At 42.9% G+C, this 18231-nt stretch overlaps 2 protein-coding genes across 5 annotated transcripts in view; both read right to left on the reverse strand.

The window, feature by feature from the left end:
• LOC131891055 (tubulin alpha chain-like) overlaps nt 1-11496 on the reverse strand; it is a 44489-nt gene extending 32993 nt beyond the window's left edge. Inside the window, exon 1 of the mRNA XM_059240550.1 lies at nt 10458-11496. Within this exon, the coding sequence (XP_059096533.1) occupies nt 10458-10683 (226 nt within the window). The 5' untranslated portion in view covers nt 10684-11496. The remainder of the gene's footprint in view (nt 1-10457) is intronic.
• Nucleotides 11497-11634: 138 nt separating this feature from the next.
• The window catches only part of LOC131891053 (septin-7-like), an 8361-nt gene continuing 1764 nt past the window's right edge, over nt 11635-18231 (reverse strand). For 3 of the 4 annotated variants that reach the window (XM_059240544.1, XM_059240543.1, XM_059240547.1), the window contains exons 3-9: nt 14739-14862; nt 14547-14612; nt 14175-14436; nt 13825-14106; nt 13300-13569; nt 13062-13226; nt 11635-12211 (exon numbers count right to left, since the gene is read on the reverse strand). In XM_059240544.1, the coding sequence (XP_059096527.1) occupies nt 11858-12211; nt 13062-13226; nt 13300-13569; nt 13825-14106; nt 14175-14436; nt 14547-14612; nt 14739-14862 (1523 nt within the window). In that variant the 3' untranslated portion in view covers nt 11635-11857. The remainder of the gene's footprint in view (nt 12212-13061; nt 13227-13299; nt 13570-13824; nt 14107-14174; nt 14437-14546; nt 14613-14738; nt 14863-18231) is intronic. The other variant, XM_059240545.1, reaches the window with a different exon arrangement.

The following is an 18231-nucleotide window of genomic DNA, read 5'->3' on the forward strand; positions in this document are numbered from 1 at the left end:
AAGATATAAATCATCACTGATCAATGTGTATTTGGTCTCTTGAGTATTCCAAGTGACCTTTAATTGATCAACGAGGTGCCAAGAGTATTTTCAAACATATGGGCCTTTATTTCGAAGTGGTGGCCGACTTCTATTTCATAGCATTTCCGAAATAAGGCATCAACGTTGATGCTTCGTGGAGTTTTAGCTCGTCTCTGTACGCACACACGCACAATCTCAACGCATCACCAAAAACTCGGCCCTTGGGATTCGTCGTCAAATAGAACTGCTTCAAGAAAGAAGCATACATATTTTTGTGCAAGTGTACGGGTCAATCGAAACTTTCCAAGCTACCAATCATTGATATTTGTGCGCCCATCAACGATATTGAGTTCTGCACGTCAAAAACAGCCTGGAATATCGAGAGATGAACCTTGCAATAAAATCCCAGCCGTCCTTAGACTTACCAAGATTAGCACAAAAGGTTGCTTGGAATGCCTTATGACTTAATTGACCTGCCAATTGTTGAGTAATAACTAGAGCTTGTGACAGACTAAGGTCCGATTAGATACTACTTTATTCAGAGAACGGGCAGGATCGAAGTTATTGAAATTGCGTTCAAGAGACGAATCTAATTATGACCGAACATTTCCCCCAAGTCCAGGGGTATTTCGGCTAAAGGTTTAAGCGGTTTGGTCTTCTTCTTGTACGAAGTGGCCTCCGTGAGATTGTGGGAGAATTCAGGTCAAGTGGCGGTTCCCTAGTATTCGTGTTCGGAACGAGATGACGACGATTTCTTACGTACCGTCGACCATTCTCTTGGAGGACATATGGTCTCCCCTTGCCTCGAACTTCTTGAATTCTTGCGAGTGATTTCCATTTTCCAGTGACGGGATCCTGGACTCTCACGGACGCTCCGACTTGTAATGTTGGGAGTTCTCTTGAGTGTTGGTCTCGCTGAGCTTTGACAGAAGCACTAATTTCCTCTCTTTTTTCCTCTGCATGTACCATGTCTAGGTCTGTGAGCCGAAGGTAGTTGTCTGGGTGTGCGGGGTTTAGGGTGCGTTGACATCGGCTAAACAGCCATTGTGCAGTGCTAAGGCCGTCAGATTTAGGAGTATTCCTCCACTGAAGGAGTGCAGATCGAAAAGCGACCCAATCCGATGAACATTTCTCGAGCAAGACCTTCATGGCCTTAACCCCTGCTTCTGCGTGACCGTTGGATTCCGGGTGGTATGGGGCAGACAACTGGTGGGTGATGTTCATGCTTCCGCACCACTCGTCGAATTCCGATCTAAATTGTGGGCCACCGTCAGTCCGAATGATTACCAGGATCCCATAGTCCATCATCCAATCCGATAAAACTGCTGTCACCGCACCAGTGTCAATTTTGTTCATCTTTGAGACATATGGCCACCCAGAGTATCGATCAACCACCACAAGATACGTTCTCCCTGCCAATGAGAAAAGGTCCACCGAGACAGATTCAAAGGGACGATTGGATCGTGTTTGCACTGATGTGTTATGGGCACCCTGAAAAGGAACCGTCACTTCCGGTTGAGTAAGGAGGAAGGTAAAAGTGTCTCGCTACGAATAAAGATTGGTTAATCGTTATTCTCGTTCCTTGCAAGCCTATCATATCATGGCGCAGCCGTTGGCGGTCTTCAGGAGTTGAAAGGACCGTGAACCTCCGCTGGGAAGCTACTTTTCCACTCGTAAGTACATGTGGGACATGTCGACATCCAAATAAGGTTTCGACCTTTGGTTGGATCTTCCTGGTTCTATCGAATTGTGATGGATTGGCTTCTGGTGCGATGCGCTTTCCCCGCCTGTAATGGATCCGCGGGGTAGCGTCGCACACTCTTAGTCTATGCAGAAACGAAGAGAAGGGGAGGATAGGCCAAAGCAACTTAGAACATCCTCGTGCTATAGCACATATTAGACGATCACATTCCAAAGGGTTCAAGACCAATCAATCCTGGCAACGCACCGCCCAGAAGTCTCATACCAACCCAAAAGCACATGCGGCTAAAGACACCTGTACCTCGTGCGGTTACCAACACAGGGAGGGACAGGAGTGTCCTGCCAAGGGCAAGATGTGTAATAAGTGTGGAAAACAGAATCATTTCGAGAAAGTGTGTAAAAAAGAACTTGGCAAAGGGAAAAAGGTGGAGTCCCAACTCCAAGGGGCGATTATTATAGCTAGTTGTGGAGGTCCAGAGCCACGAGTGATGTTGGATGTCTTCTTGCTCCAAAATGAAACTAGCTTGGGAACGCATACTGCAATACCAGACACTGGAGCTGGCGGATCAGTGTGTAACGTCAAGACGCTAAAGGCCATGGGGATGACTGTGTCTGGATTAGACCCGCCCCTGTCACATGCAATTGTGGGTATCAATGGAGCAAATCTGGGTCCTTTGGGAAGTATACGAGTGAAACTTAGCCTAGAAACCAGATCCACTGAGGAGGTGATTTATGTGTGTCAAAATGTCTCTGATTTCTATTTGTCAAGAAATGCCTGTAAGGAATTGGGAATTGTACCTTCAAACTTTCCAAAACCCCTCCCCAATGAGCACACAGTGGCCAGCGTTGAAGCCTGTGCCCACTCCCAAAAGCGTGCTCCATCTCCAAGTAAAATTGCCAAGACCAAAGCCAGTTTATTATCAGAGTTCAAGGACGTCTTCAAAGTCGGCAAGGAATTGCCCACAATGGTTGGCAAACCAATGCAGATCAACCTACGGAAAAACGCCGTCCCTTATGCAGTGCATGGAGCTAGACCTGTTCCATTTGCCCAACGGGACGAGGTTCACCAAATCATTCAAGACAATGTCAAACAAGGCATATGGGAACCAATGGGTGATCGACCAAGTCAATGGTGCCATCCTATGGTCATTGTGCCCAAGCTGAACGGAAAGTTGCGTATTTGTGTAGATCTTAAGAAACTTAATGATCAAGTCGACAGACCAACACACCCTTTCAAAACATCTCAGGAAGCTGTATCAGGTCTCTCAACTCAAGGGCAGTATTTCACCACATTAGATGCGTCGTCAGGGTACTGGCAGGTTAAACTAGAAGAAAGCTCACGAGACTTAACATGCTTCATCACACCCTGGGGGCGTTTCCGCCATTGCCGAGCACCAATGGGGTTTGTGGCCTCGGGAGACATATACAACCTGCGAGGTGATGTGGCCTTTCAAGGATTACAAGGAATTGAAAAAGTGGTGGATGATGTTTTGATTGCCGGACGAACGTTTGAATCCCACGTGGATCAGATAAAAGCAATGCTGTCTCGGTGCAGACAGTTCGGGATTACGCTCAATCCTGAAAAATTTGTGTTTTCCCAGCCCAAGGTGAAATTTGTAGGCTACTGGATCTCACGACAAGGTATTCAAGCTGATCCAGACAAGGTCAAAGCCATTCGCTGTTTCCCGGAACCAACAAACCGAAGTGAGCTGAGATCTTTCATGGGGATGGTAAACCAGCTGGGCCAGTTCTCAAGCAAAATCAGTGGCGCAGCGGGGCCACTAAGGGAGGCCTTGCAAACCAAGTTAGAATTTGTATGGACCCCAGCTCACGCCAATGCCATGGAAGAAGTGAAAGAAGCCCTTGTGTCTACTCCCATCCTGGCGCCCTTTGATCCCAAAGCACAGACTGCTTTGCAAACGGATGCCTCGCGCACCAAAGGCCTGGGCTATGCATTGTTGCAAAATCAACAAGGAAAATGGAGATTGATTCAATGCGGTTCTCGCTTTCTATCGGGGGCAGAGTCAAGATACGCAATGATTGAATTAGAATGTCTGGCAATTGCGTGGGCCACAAAGAAGTGTAAAATCTTTCTGGCCGGCCTCCCAATGTATGAAGTTGTGACAGATCACCGCCCGTTGGTTCCGTTACTTAACACATTCACAATGGACATGGTGGATAACGTCCGTATTTTACGCTACAAGATGGCTCTCACTGGGTATCAGTTCCATGTCGTGTGGGTCAAGGGCAAGAATCATTGCATACCAGATGCACTTTCCAGGGCCCCAGTGCAAGATCCCTCAGTGCAAGAAGAAGAGGAGTTTGGGGATGTGGCAACTCACCGTATGATGAATATCAAAGTTATTATGGCTACAATCTTATATGAACAGGAAGACAAGTTGACGGATCCTCTCCTTCAGGCTATTCAAGAGGCAGCCAGGACAGATGACGAATATCAGGCCTTGATCAAAGAAGTCGAGGAGGACAAAAAATCGGACAAGACAGTGCTGTTCAAGAAGCTCATCCCTGAGTTAAGTACTGATCAGGGTCTTGTATTATATGGGGCCAGAATTGTGATTCCTAAGCCGTACCGCAAAAACGTTCTTTCACGGCTCCACAAATCTCATCAAGGGGTAGAAAGAACAAAACGAAGGGCCCGCCAAGTGGTATATTGGCCTGGCCTCTCCTCTGACATTAACAACTTGATCAACACTTGCGAGAAATGTCAAACGCGGCTGCCCAGCCAACAAAAAGAACCCGAAAGGAAGAGTCCCCCACCAACTAGACCATTCGAAAGTACCGCAGTTGACCTGTTCTCGTATGGAGGACAAACATACATGGTGTATGTCGATCGAATGTCAGGATATCCCTTGTTGGTGAAATGGCAATCAGATCCCAGTGCGGCTGAGGTTGCTAAACAGATGCGCAATTTTTTTTGTCTTGGTGGGTGTCCCACTTGAGCTTCGGACTGATGGGGGGCCACAATTTGCGGGAAAACACTTCCGTGATTTCTTGTCACGATGGGGCACAATTTGGAACCCAAGCACCCCGTATTATCCACAATCCAATGGTTTAGCCGAAGTCACTGTGAAAAGTATGAAAAATTTGATTGCCAAAACCGGAGATGTGGAGTCGGAAGAGTTTTTGCAAGGACTTTTGGAGTTCCGCAACACCCCTAGAGCAAATGGCAGGAGTCCAGCGCAGATCCTTTTTGGCAAACCGCTGCGTAGCCGGGTCCCTGCACACCATCGAGCCTTTGCCCATGAATGGCAGGTTTCTGCTGATATTGCTGATAAATGGCAACAGACAAACCACGCCAAAGCTCAAGTTCATTACGACAAAACAGCCAGATCCCTGCAATCGTTAAAATTAGGGCAAAATGTGCGTATCCAGGACCACCGGACCAAGCAATGGACTCAAAGGGGGACAGTTGTTGCCAAGGGTCGCAACCGCGACTACCACATTAAACTCCCGTCTGGTCGAGTGTATTGGCGTAATAGGCGCTTTCTACGCCCTCTTACTATACCAGAAGATGAACAAAAACAAGGCAAACCAGATTCTTCAGCAGACAATGGCATTGTCAGCAAAACATGTTTAAGAAGAAGCAACCGGAAAAGAGCCCCACCCAAACATTTATCTGCGTAAATATGCAAGTTTCCTATCGTCAACTTGGGGGGGAGGTGATGTGTTATGGGCACCCTAAAAAGGAACCGTCACTTCCGGTTGAGTAAGGAGGAAGGTAAAAGTGTCTCGCTACGAATAAAGATTGGTTAGTCGTTATTCTCGTTCCTTGCAAGCCTATCATATCATGGCGCAGCCGTTGGCGGTCTTCAGGAGTTGAAAGGACCGTGAACCTCCGCTGGGAAGCTNACTTCCGGTTGAGTAAGGAGGAAGGTAAAAGTGTCTCGCTACGAATAAAGATTGGTTAATCGTTATTCTCGTTCCTTGCAAGCCTATCATATCATGCACCAGAGGCTCACGGCATTGGCTTGGAAGTGCCTCCAAGCATGGTCTGCATTTAGCTATCATTTGTTCGATGTCATTATAGATGCCGGGCCAGAAGTACATCCCGCGAGCGTGGGCTTTTGTTCGCCGAATGCCTTGAGGAGATCGGTGCAGTTCCAACAAAACCTTCGATCTCGCAGCGTGTGGAACAATGATCCGGTGGTTATGAAAGAGTAGTAGTCCGCTGTCGTTGTCCCAAGAGATGTCTTCCCACTGTTTTTTAAACAGCCTTGCCGGGTTATGTTGAGGGAGCGTCTTTGGATCCTTTTGGTTGGTTAAAGCAGTCACAATGGCTTGGTAATTGTCATCACGTTTAGCCATCTCTGATAGAGAACGAACAGCAGGATCGCCAAGAATTTCGAGCGTTCTAACCGAGATGTGGTTCTCTAATTCTTCTGTTTCTTCGCCGTTTATGTTGGATATGGGAGATCTCGATAAGGCGTCTGCTATTTGGTGGTTTTTCCCAGGTGCCCATTCGATTTCGAATGTATAAGGCGACAGCTTTTCCAAAATTCGTTGAAGGCGTGTGTTGTCAATCACGTCCAGGTTTGATCTCTTAAAAATGCCGAGCAACGGCTTGTGGTCAGTGATGACCCGAAATTTCAGGCCAATCAAGTAAAGTCGACAACTGGATATTGCCCACTGGATGGCTAGAGCTTCGATTTGAAGTTGATTGGTCAGGCCAAGAAAGGAACGAAGATCCGTGATGTTCTTTGGAGCAGGGAACCGTGAGATGGAAGCTAACTTGCCTGGGTCTGGAGCAATCCCCTCATCAGATATTATGTATCCTGCGAACACCACTGATCTCCCAAACTGAATTTTCTTTCTTGACAGGGTTATGCTAAATTCCTTGCACTTTTGGAGCACAATGCCCACCCTCTCACGGAGTTCCTCGATTGTAGACGCGTAAACCAGAATGTCATCCACGATCTTTTTCACACCAACCACACCAGCCAGGGCCCGGTCCCCACGGGCGCAGTATTCGTCGCCGGACGCGTTCAGTCCCATTGGGGCTCGACAAAAGCGAAATCTTCCAAATGGCGTTAAGAATGTGGTCAGGTAGCGTGATGTTTGGTCTAACTCCACCTGCCAATACCCCTTCACTGCATCAAATGTGGCAAAAAACCTTGCCGTTGGTGGTATAGACGATGCTAATTGTTTTGGCGAAGGAAAAGGGTGCACAGGAAGTCTTACGTACTTGTTCAAGGCACTAGCACTATAATCAACCACCACTCGTATTGACCCATTAGGTTTTGGAACTCCAATCGCCGGGCTAACCCACTCTGATGGTTCGTCAGCAGGCTCAATTACCTCGGATTTCACCATGAAACTTAACTCCTTCTCGTACTCTTCCATTAGCGAGTACGCTACATTGCGTACAGTTGTAAATGTTGGAGTGATATCGGTATTTGGAATGAGCTGGATCTTCATTGGTCTGCCTTTCATTGGTCTTAACCCATTGGCTGTGTAAAAAACACCAGGATACAAGTCAATCAAGTCCTTTATTTGTGACAACGAATCTGTACAATCTAGAAGTTCCGGTCGTAATTTCGTCTTTTCCTGAGAGATAAGGTCGGTGGTGTGAACAACCGCGTCGTTGGGGAGCAATGGGAAGGTCTCCCGAATCATACCAAGTGAGATCATTTTATGCCAAGAAATGAGGAGTTGGTCCTCTATGTCAGGCGTGACAAATGCCATGACGTCGGCTCTGTATTTACCCAAGTGCTTGACCTTAAGGTCTACTGCCCCAACACACACCATGTCTGTCTTATTGGCAGCAACTATCCTTCTTTTGCGATTGGGATCTACAGGGATGCCGAACCGCCAAACCAAATCTAGAGACAAGAGCGTTTCTGTTGCCCCTGTGTCCGGTAGCACGTTGAGTTTGAATGGGCGTCCTTGTTTTGGGGACACGTGAACTAGAGCCCTAGGAGTGGGGCGACTCGAAAATACTGACCCAATGTGTATCAAAGATGTTTCTATGGCACCCGCCCCGACGTCCTCGTCCATTGCCTGTCTTACATCCATTCGATTTGATCGTTGATAATCAGGCTTCTGGACACTTGGGGTCATACAGGCGTTTCCATAGTGACCGATCCTTCCACATTTCCGGCATTCGATGTTCCTCCCAGAACACTCCTTCTTTAAATGGGCTGACGACAGTGCTCCGCACCCAGAGCACTTCCCTCTGAGGTCGTTCCAGTTTCTTGGTGAAGAATACCCTGCATTTCTGCTCTTCTTGTATGAGGACACTGCATCGATTTCCACCGATTGTGATCCCGCCGAAATGGAATTTCCCACTCGGGCTGCCGTTTCTCGCGATTGAGCAATTCGAACTAGAGCCTCCCGTGACGGGTTTTCTTGTCTGAGGAATTCTTCACGTAACTGAGCGTCACTGGTTCCTATCACTAATCTTAGACTGAAGAGATCGTTTAAGTGAATATTCTCGAGTTCGGCTTCTTGACCATCAACCTGAAGTCTCAAGTACCAGTCACTGAATGATTCTCCGATTCCTGGGTCACAGGAGAAGAACTTAAACCGTCGAGTAAGGATCGGAGTATTGGCAACAAAGATCCTTCGGAGATAGTTCAAGCACCCATCATCACCGTAGATGGGGGTATCGGGCTCCACTTTCAATGAAAGGCTCTGCTAAAGTTTTAAGTCCAAGCAACAGCGCAGATAGCCTTGTTGTTCGGATATGGAAAGATGTTTCATGCAATTAGAGGAGAAAAAGGCGTCGTAATTCCTGCTCCAAGCTCTGAACTCCCCTAGGGTAGCTGAGGATAGAAGCTTTTCCGGCTTCAATGCGACGTTGATGGTCCTCGGGGTCTTAGGGTCGCTGGCTGCCCTGTCACTGGCAACGGACGGGCTCGCAGTTTTTGTAAGGTTTGATAACCTGGTTTTTGTTACGTAGACTCGGACCCGTTCCACAAGGTCGATTGGAACATCCAGAAAATCCACGTCTCGTTCGGCAATTTCTTTGTCATACATCTCCACAGCAACCAAACTTGCTTGAATTGCATCTGTGGTATCAAGACAACGTTGGCAATGGGTTTCGAGGTCAGTTATTACCTCCTCAGGAATGTGGTCTTGATTTGCACTTTCACGTGTGGCGTCAAAAACGCTCTCCAAGAGTCGGAGAGCCCTTGTCACACTACTTTTGTAGCCTCTATGGCTTGCACGGGCACGGTCCCCATTTGGGTATGTTAATCCTGCCAGCTGCGCCATGTTGAGTAATAACTAGAGCTTGTGACAGATAAAGGTCCGATTAGATACTACTTTATTCAGAGAACGGGCAGGATCCAAGTTATTGAAATTGCGTTCAAGAGACGAATCTAATTATGACCGAACACCAATTGACTAACATTCCATGTTTTTCATATTGTGCTATAGCTTTCCTGATTTGCTATTGATGTCTGAATGTTAAAAAATTAGTTATTCTTTGTCAAACAATTCCATGTATGATTTGTCATTCTGAAGTATACCACCACCGTTGGTAGATTATGTGTAAATGCTGCAAGCAATTGGCGAGGTATACGTTTTCATAAGTTGTTTTTTCTGCAACTTCCTGGACAAACCCAAATCTCATTTCTCATTTCAAAACACGGCGAAGGAGAATCGATTTGTTCAGGGAGCCCGAAGGAGCTTTTATACGAGTAGTTGGACAAAATGGTGTTCAATTAAAAGCTTATATTAATAAAATGGCAAACTTATCAAAATTGATCATATTGTCTGAACATCTTCAACGTCAAATGAGCTTAAACACAATTCTTTAGAATTGTATCATCAGTAGCTCTTCGCATCTTTAAAGCATAGGCTATTTTTCGCCAACCTGAAAAAACTCCTCAGGGATGAAAAGTATTCACCCATATTAACCAAATTACTAAAAAGTCGAAAATTTTTAGCCGTAGAGGAACTTGATATTTCGTCAGCACGTAGGCCCACCCTTCCTTAACACTGTAGGCCTAATGCCGTTCGTTGAAAGCATCATATACCTAGTCTGGAATCAGGGTCAGGCGTGTAAAACAATTAAGTCAGACTGTCTTCTTTTTCGAGCTCCTTCGTTGTTTTAATTGCTTCCCTCTAATATTCGTAGGCCTTGTTGACCCGGTTGTATCTTTCAAGTCAGACTTGGACAAATTTTTAGATAGTATTCCAGATCAACTACACATTCAATTACTAGCTCGGTCAGCCAACTCGAACTCGTTTGTAGACCAAATATTATATAAAGATTGAAAGGTAATAAATAGACGAATTATAACCTTTCCTTTTAATGGTACTGGGGATTACTTTCCCTGTAGCGATTAGAAAAGCCCGTGAAAAAAACAAAACAAAGAAAATATTTTGAACTTTTTTTGAGAAAAAGCCTGTAAAAGGTCGCACTCAGTTTCAAATAAAATTTGACATTTAATATTTTTTTTTCTTCTGTTTAGAAACGGTTTAAAAGAAACTCAGGTTTAAACAGCTCATGACAAAAACAAAACACCTACAGTGGAAGAAACGATCTCCAGAAAGTCACATTTACACGTCAAATAATCTGATTTAGGTATAGAAAATGGCATATGATGTAAATAAATGTTCAACTATTTTGTGATTTCACAACAAATATGACTAGGGTTGGTTCAGTCCACATGAAAGAACGAAAGATGATTATTTCTATTACCATCTTTCGTGTTTTCCACCGAACTTTAACCACTCCCGTATAATCAAATGAAACAAAACTTTCTTACCCACAACTGATGGCTCCAGATCCACAAATATGGCTCTAGGGACATGATTTCCACCACTTGTCTCAGAGAAGAAGGTACTAAAGGAATCGTCTAGTTGGCCAATTGATGTGTCAATTTGTACTTGACCATCAGGCTGAATCCCATGCTCAAGGCAATATAACTCCCAACAGGCGTTACCCATTTGGACTCCAGCCTGTCCAATGTGAATGGAAATACATTCTCTCATTTTTTAAGAGGAGAGTTGCTTTTTTGAGGTACCTATCCGTTGAGGTGTTGAACTGAGAGAGGGATACTTTCAATAAGCCGATCAAACCTTTATTATCGAGTGTTGCATGTTTTATTTCTCAACTTCGAGTCCGTGAATACCAACACGCAATTTCATTGAACATTATTATGCCCCTCAAACCAACAAGTGGAGCTAGCACTGAAATAAATCAAATGAAGATGGTAAGGGCTCGAAACTAATGTGCATGAGAGCCAAATAGGCATTAAAAGACCTTTACGTCGAAGAAAATGCGTTTTCATCGATATCAAAAACTACTTTGGCGTAAACATTGGATCAGTTTTCTCCCTCCTGATAATTGCCACATTTTCATTTGATTTTTACATTCCACCATGCCACATGTTGAAACCATCCGGTTTGCAGTTAATATTGTACCCTTGGCCTACAATGATTCTGTGCCGCGCCCTTGTAATTGAATGGATTCAGAGGCAATCGGAATAGCATTGGCACAATCTCTGATCAACTAACATCGTAAGAGGAAACGATCAATCACTCTCAAACATTAGGGAGCCCAGTTTATTTCTTGATCCTGATGTAAGGCATCTTATAGGTTCTATAGACCATGTGGTAATGGAGCTATAAGTTGTGATGGAGGTTTGGATGATCTTACGCAAAATCGAAAATTATTTGAGCCTTCTTCACCACCTGTCGTCCTCGCATCACATGGCCACTTTTGGTGCTTTCTGAGAACTACTCGAAACGATTTTCAAATAGAAGTTCTCTTTTTCTAAGCTAATGCTAACTTTTGGGGCAGCACAAGGAGCTGTCTGAGTCGGGGAAGCCTCAAGTGTCAATTTTAGTGTACCATGGAATGCTTACGAAAAGTTTAAATGATTTTCAGTCTTGCCAATTGGTAGTAAACTAGCCATGTCCTAAAGAAACGGAAACAAAAAATACAAGATTAAAAGTCACATTTTAATAATACCAGACCTTACATACTAACATTAAAGTGAGAACTTTGTGATGGCATGACCACTTTTTCATCATCGTCAACCAATATAGTAGTTTCACGCAAGTCACACGCAATAGAGGAAAACGGAAATAAGCAATATTTGGAAAATACATGGAACTGGTGAAATAGTTTGTTTTCGTGCTCGAGTGTGGCACTCTCGACCTCTTAACGTCCCATGCGAAATGAAACTCCGCTTAGGGCACCGCCTTTTTTCTTCTTCCCGCCGTCTAAGCTTTCCATGGACAGCCGTTTCAATTCGTCTATGGTGACATGGTGAGCCTGTTCCCAAGCAGCTTTCTCTTGCTCAAATGCTAACATCTTGTTCTCCAATTCCCGCTTTTGTTGCTCCAGTTTCTCCTTGGACTCCTTATGACGTTTCTCCAGATCATTTTCCGAATCAGATAACTTTTGTTTTTTCTCTCGAACTTTCCTTTCAAAAACTTCTTCCATTTCTTTTTCCATCTTGAGAAGCTTGTTGCAATGCTCACGCCGTTCTTCCTCGATCTGAGCCATTGGATTCTAGCATAGAATTAACAAACATGAAGCAAGTTAAAAATACACAGAAACACTATTTCGTCTCATCCATGCAGCACGTTAAAGTTGATGATGGATAGAAAAAATAGTTTTACTACGAAATTCTAGATAGCCATGATTTTAAAATCAAATAAACCATTCCGGACTGACCTTTGATGACTCAACGATCAACAAACTTAAATTCTATTTCTGCAAAGCTTCACTTTCGAGTGTTTGTATAATCACGTTTTGTGCCCTGAACCTATTCATGGCATCTGTCTATGCACAGTCTAATGAAATCCTAATCGTCCATACACGAAATCTGAGTAAGTTATCTATGTTATTTTGTCAATGTAGACATACTACAAATGAGCATCTGAACAAAAAATGAGAAATAAATTTTGAGCAAATATCTCAAATCTTACTGATTGCAATTGCAGATTTATCTGATTTCGCCTATTCATAATGAATAATGTTAAGTATTATTACGTATAAATCCTAAATTGCCACAACCCAGCACGAATTCGTCATGGTTGGAGACGATATCAGGATTTCTCTCCCTCTTCGACTATAACTGAATCCATCAAGACCCAATTCCTCTATCTAATATTTTTTTCAATAATCTGCAACCATTCCTTGGACCAAAGGGGATTTGCATTTTGCATCGAAATAGTTCAATCTAAACATGTCTTAAATCTTTAGTCTACTTTTCTACTCGTTATTATAGCTATCCATCGCATTACATATGAGATTATTTCATTGGCGTAAACAATCCGTATTGAACTCAAGGTACAACATGCTTTTTGGATTTAAATTTTTTTATGAGGTGAAAAAAAATTGGGAACATTTCCCTTACCCTGTTAGGAATTTTATCCACCGATCCACCTGCTACACCGGCAAGTTTTCGACAACGATAATTCTCGTAATGAACGTCGTTTGTAACTTGCTTCAAGTCTTGCAAATTGGTACGAATAAGCATATTTCGAAGAGGAATAAAGTCGCATTGATCAAGGTTCTCAATCTAAAGGTACCAAAAACAGAAATAGTCATCTTCAACAGGCTATTTCAAATTTGAAATCCCAGGTCATACTTACATCGACAATTCCCCAAGGATATTTTCGCCCGCGGACCTTTTTCCCATCACCATTTTCAATGATGGTATTCGATCCCACAATTGCAAATGGCACTCGATCCTTCATCTTCCTGTTCTCATGCTTTTCGTTATCTTCATCAGTTTCGGATTCGGGAAATTCATATATCTTGATACGACTTTGGACTATTTGGTTCAAAATTTGCTTTTTGAACCGAGCCACTTCCTCTGGGGTCATCGTATCAGATTTCGCAATGACAGGAATAATATTCACCTGCAATTAGTAAGAGTAATCATTACTCAACCATGTTTCGATTTTCTTACATTAACTTCAGACGGTGTTTTTCCTCAAAATTTGCTTCATTAAGGAGGAACTTAATTTGATGCAGAGCAAGATATTTTATCGAAAGACAATTGACAAATCTTAATAATAATGCCCTCATCGGGGTTCAATCTATATGTGGTCGTTTGAGCTTTAAAAACTGCTTTGATGATTCAACGGGAAGAAATGAGAGTGATTTTGAGTTACCTTGTCGTGCAACCTTTGCATGAACTCCACATCCAAAGGTTTCAATCCATGTCCAGACGGAGCAATAAAATATACACAAGCGTGTACTCGAGTATCAGGAAGAACGATTCGATTGACTCGTGTCTCTGCATCCAGAAAATTCTCGTACTGAGATTCTACATATTGAATGACTGGATCCCAGCAATCAGAATTATCGACGGCATCGCCAAAGCCAGGGGTGTCAACAATTGTTAGACTCAGATTGACCCCGTTCTCTTGCAGAAGAACATTGTTGGTATCCACCTTGTTTGAAATAAAAAATCGGTTAGTAAATTATCATTTAACGAATGAAAAAGGACGACAACTCATACGTTGACTGTTTTTTTAATCCTTGCCGACGGACCGGGATGCTCTACAGAATATATGTCAGTTAGAAACATTGAGTTGATTAAGGTCGACTTCCCCAATCCAGACTCCCCAGCGACCATTAGCGTGAATTCAAAGCCCTTCTTGACTGCCTTTCTATAGACTTGATTTGGCAAATTGGCAAACCCCACATAGCCATCCAACTGGCGAAGCTTCTTGGATTGAATTGCAGAAGTTGGTAGTTGGTCCCTCAATTCAGAAACAGCTCTGCAATTATTTTACAATATAACAATGCGATTACTCCTGCATGGGTAGAAATGGCTTAGTCATATATTCTGTTTTCAATAAAAGGGGGCGGGGGGAAATGACTGAATTACCTTGAGGCGGCCGGTCTGGCTGGAATGGTAGGTTTGGGAGCTGTAGGTGGTGGGGCAAGATTATTACTATGATATAGGCAAAAAAGTGGAAGGAGGGGTATCATTTCATGTAGCAAATCAGATTGGCAGCACGAAAGATGAAAAGATAATTTAGGATGATAAAAGTTATACCCATAAGGTGATTTTACTCACTTTTCGTTTCCATGTGCTCGCTTATTCGAATCCATGGCAGGTTCTCCGATTTTTGATGTCTTGGTACTTTCTCGACTCGCTTTTAATAGGTTCAATGCATCATTTACATTTTTGGGTGAGGTATCTAAAGTCAAACGGAAGAAAAAAACCTTAGATACGTCACAAGCTAGCAAAGTATTTTGCTCTCAAAAAATATCCAGCAATATAGCAAGATACTAATAGAGCTACTATGATATGTCACTGCATCATTACAGGGCGGATTTGAATTGATTTGCACGTGGCGAAGAAATCAAAGAGGGTTATGGTTGGGCTACACGACACAAATTTTATCATATTAGTTCGACGAAGTAGCGATTCACATCTCACAGATCTTCTCGCCCACACGTCCTAGAGCGTTCGCATCGTAACTTATTTCTGTTCACGATGGAGCGTTCAGTGCTTTATAACAAAAGAAAAAGTGAGACGTGCGTAAAAACAAAAGGGAATATATCTAATGACAGAATAAATAGTGATGTTAGGCTAGCTGCGGTACCGCATTGGTAGAGCATTTCATTATAATCTGCGAATCTTGGTTCGATCCCTGTTGAGCCAAGTCCAAGCTTCTTTGCAGTATTTAAATTATATTCTGACTTGCTACTTTAACAACTTAAATGGTCGAATCTGCTGTTATTTCCGAATGTGAGGTAATAATTAATGTTGGCTTGGACGACGGAGTAGGAATATCCCTCAGGACAATCATCTTCAAATGGCAGACATAGGGAAGGAGCTACCATCTGACCATGTAACAAACAAAATATGGATTTTGCTGATCAGCAATCCTTTGCATTCATTGCATTGTCACCTTGTAGATTTGAGCGTTATCGACGAAGTGGGTTGAATAGCTTATTGACTGGTGGAAACCAAACTTACTAAGTAAAGAGGCATGAATCATATACAAAACCGATTTTTTTTGTTTTATGCAAAAATCAGAGTGGAGTTTTTACATTTTTTTAAGCGGTTATGTTTGACGTTCATAACTCAAAAACTTAGACCTCTTTCCTAATTGGAAGCACTGTTTTTTTCGCATCGCCTCTTTCAAATTCTTCTCGATGCATCTATTTTTTCACCTTGCTAAAATCCACCCGGTTGTTTTCTAACAGAATTAAATAAACCTCGTTTCTAAGCTGCCGGTTGGCAAATTGACCCCAATCGAAAGCGCCATCTTGCTATTTAACTCGTTAAAATTCTTTCGGTTTGGTCACGCTCGATCGTGCTTTGAGCGATTCTTCCGACGAAGCGCCAAAGTCTTCACGGACGGTACACGGAGAATCTAAACAGACTAATAATCCTAAAGTCAAACTCAAGAAAGTCAGTGTTGCCATTTAGGCAATTTATTCACGTCTTGCCCTAACTTCAGGGATAACTAGACCTGGATAGCGGATTTTGGATGGCACAGTTTTGGGTGGGTCTAAAAATGTGTCGTTTTACCCAACCAAAAGTTAGCCAAAGTGCTATACTATGGAGTACTCCATGGCTAGACCAAAAAAGGGCTCAGATAATTTGCTCAAACCGGTTTAATGTAATGTGCCGGAAAAGAGCGTTTGCTCGGCAAAGGATTGCACATGGATTTTTATTCAGAATTTGGAAACACTGTCAACGATTCAGATTTACACCAGATATATCAGGATTTCCTCGACTGCGTATAAAGTGCGTCCTCTAGACCCTGGCTTCCGAGGAAAACACTTATTTGTCCTCTGATTTTTTGACTTTTTGCCGGACTTGCTGAGTCCGGACTCGAGTCCGGTAGAGTGCTCATGTCTTTTACTACGATTATTTCTAGCAAAAAGACTTCTTGCGAAATTCTAGGAAAAAATGAGTAATTTTTCTTACCAAGTAAAAGACTTGAGTGCACTCGGACTCGAGTCCGGACTCGCCCCAGCACTGGAAGACACCAATATATTCTAATTAAGATTATGGATAAGTTTTTATGGTACGTTGGCGGAATTTAATCCAAGCCGCCGATGACCAAAGGGAAGAGATCAATGAAAAAATCGAAGCAAAGGCATAATTCCCATTTCCGATTCTTGGCACCCTTGAACGTCGGGGACTGTGTTCGGATTCCGAACCCTTCAACCAAGAAATGGTCGCACACATGGACAATTATGAAGGAAGGATTGCTTCATCAAATTGCCGTCAGAGCGCTGGTGGAGAAGAAACCGACGATTTCTCCGTCCGTTCAGCTCTGTTGAAATCTTCCTATCAATCACCTAAAGAGGAGTGGAAGAACTTCTGTTCCAGTTGATAGTTTTATTGCTTGAGGTGTGTTAGTTTGGAACCTTGTTTTATTTTGTTCCAAGCTTGAGTGTGGAGTGGTCTTGTTTTTCCCCCTAATTGGATTCCGGTTCAACCTCTGGGGATAGCAAGTTTTATCTTGGGTCAAATTATCATGATTAAGCAAAGTTCTAAGTTCATGAACTTCGACCATAAAGAAGGTTCAGTTAGACTTGTGCAAAGATAATCACAATCCTTTGGGCTTTGAGACTTTCATTGCTTTTTAAAGCATTTTTATTTGCATTTTACTCGTAGCCCTTATTAATACATTATTTGAATTTCCTTAAAAAATGCCTCCTCGATTCCTTAATCATTTTCCTCCCTCATTCATAGTTTCTAAGCGCAAGTCTCGGGATGTAATTACCTCTTCGGACAGATTGTCAAAAAAATTGATGGATCACTCAACCTTGTAAGGAATTAAAAGTTCGTTACATTTTGTCACAAGCTATTGAGTTATCTCAAAATAAGTGGAAAATTTAGTCTAGGTCCTCAAGCACAAACATTAACTAGTTTTGCAATAAATCTTCTTAAAAATTCTTATGTTACTAAATGATACCAGTCTGAATTTGTTCGTTGACCCTCGGAGGACTGCCATCTAGTGGTTATTTCCGGACCTTAATTCTGCATCTGCATCTGCTTCTTCTCAAGGTTCATTACAGAAGTTTTACAATGCGGATGTGTGAAAGAGCTGAAGCATGGCATTGGGAAGAAAACCGGTTAGTGCAACCCTCTTGAATTTCGGCTCGACATACGACCAACATTTGTTGTCGGGGGCTAATCATTTGCCATTGAAAATGTAAATTGGTAGCCCTAGACCTCGCGTGATTTTATATTTGACTCCCATCAGCAATATTGTTTATTCATCACCCACTCACGCATCAAAAGATGAAAAGAAAGTAGGGCATTGTAAAAGAGGTCGTCAATGAATGAAACTAATGGAGAGAAAAGACGAGAAATGTGGCATTAAGTCTGAGCAGGCACAAGTTACAAGTGTCGCTTAAAATATGTACATCATTTTCCCCAAAAAAATTAAGGAGGGGCTAAAAGTGCAAAAAAGCAGTCTTTTAGAGACAAAAATGTGCAACAAAATTAGCCTATAAGTGCAAAAAGTAAGTCAAAAGGTGCAAATGAAATCAATATCAAAAGCATATTCAAATCTTTTTATCAAATTAGTACCAATTTG

The sequence above is a fragment of the Tigriopus californicus genome, chromosome 11 (assembly GCF_007210705.1).
Source record: "Tigriopus californicus strain San Diego chromosome 11, Tcal_SD_v2.1, whole genome shotgun sequence".
NCBI lineage: Eukaryota > Metazoa > Arthropoda > Copepoda > Harpacticoida > Harpacticidae > Tigriopus > Tigriopus californicus.